Below are 2,527 nucleotides of genomic sequence, written 5' to 3' on the forward strand. Positions count from 1 at the left end.
GAAGGAGGGGTCCTGCTCCCCGAGACCACCAAAACACTCCAGCTCCTAACGCTGAGGGAGCAAAACCCAACCAAGGTGCCATCAAAAGCCCCAGTGTGGTGACACCAGCAAGCCACCTGTGCCCTCTGGCACTGGGGTGAGGGACAGCTCAGCTTTCCTGGTGCTTCCCTGAGCTCCCTGGGGAGGACTTGGGCTTTCATTTTTGGTCCCTTAGCTCCGGTTGAGCTGCTGAGTGACAAAGGTCCATCAGGACCTGCCAAGAACAGGGGACACCCCTTCCCAGAAGGAGGACTTTCCCTTTGGATCTAACTCCCTCCCCCCACACTCCACAAGACAGGCAGCTCGCCCCAAAACCACAGTGTGCCTGGCTTTCTTTTTTTTGGGGGGAAAAAAACAACCCCTCAATAAACTGAGGGCATCCTCCCCCCATTGGCTTCTCCTCTACACAAGGTGGACAATGAGAACGGAGCAAGCAGACCCCACTGCCAACCCCAGCATGAGGTAAAACGTCATCACCACCCCTGCTGCCTCAGCCAGCTCCTTTGGCAAAATCTTGGGGCCATAGACCATGACCAGTGTCCCCAGGTAGCCATTGCTCAGCCCCAGCAGGGCGGTGAAGACCACCGGGTAGACGTCTCGGTTGAAGGCCACCACCTGAATGTGAGCCCGGGGTTGGTAGTTGCTGAGGATGAAGAGGGGGAGGAAGATGGTCCTGAGGAGGACGAGGACGGGCAGCAGCTTGCTCTTGGGGCCAGGCACCTGGATCCAGGCAGTCACTTGCCTCCCGCACCAGTCGGCAAAGTTGTAGAGGAGGAAACTGGTGAGAGGTGCAAAGTACTTGGTGCTCCACGGGCTGCCCGAGGCCTTGCTGACTGACTCAATGTTGGAGGAGAGGGAAGGGAAGATGATGACGGAGATGAAGAAGACGTAGAAGAGGCAGAAGCCCAGGAGGGCAGTCTTCTGCAGGATGGGGCGGAGAGGGGGGATGCTGCTGCTTTTTGGGATGAAGGTGGTGTCTGTGCTGTCTCCTGGCTCTGCCTCGTCCTCTGCAGAGCTGTCAGGTGGCACAGTGGCCAGAGATGGGCTCTCCTTCTGGCTGCTCAAGTAAAACCTGGAGAAAAAAGAGAAGGAGGGACATGATCAGCTGAGGTCTGGAGAGAAGTGGGCGATGGGATGTCCGCTGGACCCAGCAAAGGCGGTTGCAGCAACCCCATCAGACCTCCAGCTCCTGCCTTGTATGGAGAGGTGACCCTCAGGGACCCTCTTCCCCACAGCAGGGTCCTCTTCACACCCTGATCAGTTCACAGGGGGGACCCACTGCACAGGCAGCACTTGGGGGAGCATCTGGTTTAGGAGGCTGCAAGCACCAACATGAGCACAGGGGTGGGATGGCAGGGCAGGGACAGGCACAGCAAGCATCCCGTGGGTCCCCCCTGGGCACGGCCAGCAGCAAACCCTCCCATCCCATCCTGGTGGGATGCCTGCAGGAGGCCGAGACACACACCTGGAGTATTCCAGCCTGGGAAGGAGGAGGTAGACCATGATGCAGACGACGATGAAGATGTCGGCGGTGAGGAAATAGGCCAGGGCGCTATCGGTGACATCGGCTGCTGCTGCCAGGTCTATCAGGGAGGCAACAGCACTGATGGTGCCACCCATGGCCTGGCCTGTGTGGGGGACAGGAGAGCTCAGTGCCTGGGGCTGAGCCAGCCCGGACAAAGCGAGACACCTTGAGGTGGCAGAGAGTGACCCACAGCACCTTCCATGAGGACGGTTCCTCTTGGATGCAGAGGAAGAAGCCAGACCCAGCAGTGTCCTCTTGTCCACAGCTGGTGTGCACAGCTCCCCCAAGGGTGGCATCTCAACCCATAGCCCCACACACTGGTCCCCAAACCAAGCTCAGGACCCATCCCATCTCCATTTCCACATAACCACCTCTCTTCTGCACGGCCCCAGATGGGAATTCAAGCCACCAGCGACATCATCTTGGGGATGCCTAGATTTCCCCACCAGGTTAAACCCATGAAAAACCTGGGAATCCTTTCTCCACCTTGGGTTTTTCTCCCCCCTTTCCCTCTCTGTTTGTCAGCCATTCCCCAGCACATTCATGACATGATCATCACTCTCCCAAGTCACCCCTTGTGGCTGGTGGAAACGCTGAAGAGAAAGGAGGAGACAACGCAAAGTTGAAGGTTCCTCCAGCTGCAAACAGAGGGACGTAGCTCCTTCCTCCCCTTCTCTCTGCACAGGACAAATGACCAGGTCAAGCTGCCATGCTGGGCGGAGCTGCTCTGAAGGGTGCTTGTCCCCTGGGCAGGGATGGGGAGAGACCACCACTCTCCTCATCTCTGCTGGGTGTTTCCAGAAACCAGAGCACCAGCTCATGTGACTGACCACGCTTCTCCTTCAGCCACTTCCCCTTATCTCCAAGGCAAAAGTCAAGTTTCTAAAATAAACCCCCTCAGGAGGGAAAGGAAACCATCCCCCCCCCAAGCTCCAGAGAACACCCCAAGTGCACAGTCCCACC

General features: G+C 57.9%; 1 protein-coding gene across 1 annotated transcript in view; it reads right to left on the reverse strand.

Moving 5' to 3' along the window:
* Positions 1-441: 441 nt before the first annotated feature.
* Positions 442-2,527, reverse strand: part of SLC29A3 (solute carrier family 29 (equilibrative nucleoside transporter), member 3) — a 6,618-nt gene continuing 4,532 nt past the window's right edge. The window contains exons 4-5 of the mRNA XM_009994872.1: positions 1,505-1,700; positions 442-1,111 (exon numbers count right to left, since the gene is read on the reverse strand). Of these exons, the coding sequence (XP_009993174.1) occupies positions 442-1,111; positions 1,505-1,700 (866 nt within the window). The remainder of the gene's footprint in view (positions 1,112-1,504; positions 1,701-2,527) is intronic.

This window comes from Chaetura pelagica, unplaced genomic scaffold, assembly GCF_000747805.2.
Source record: "Chaetura pelagica isolate M959 unplaced genomic scaffold, ChaPel_1.0 scaffold112, whole genome shotgun sequence".
NCBI classification, from domain to species: Eukaryota; Metazoa; Chordata; class Aves; order Apodiformes; family Apodidae; genus Chaetura; species Chaetura pelagica.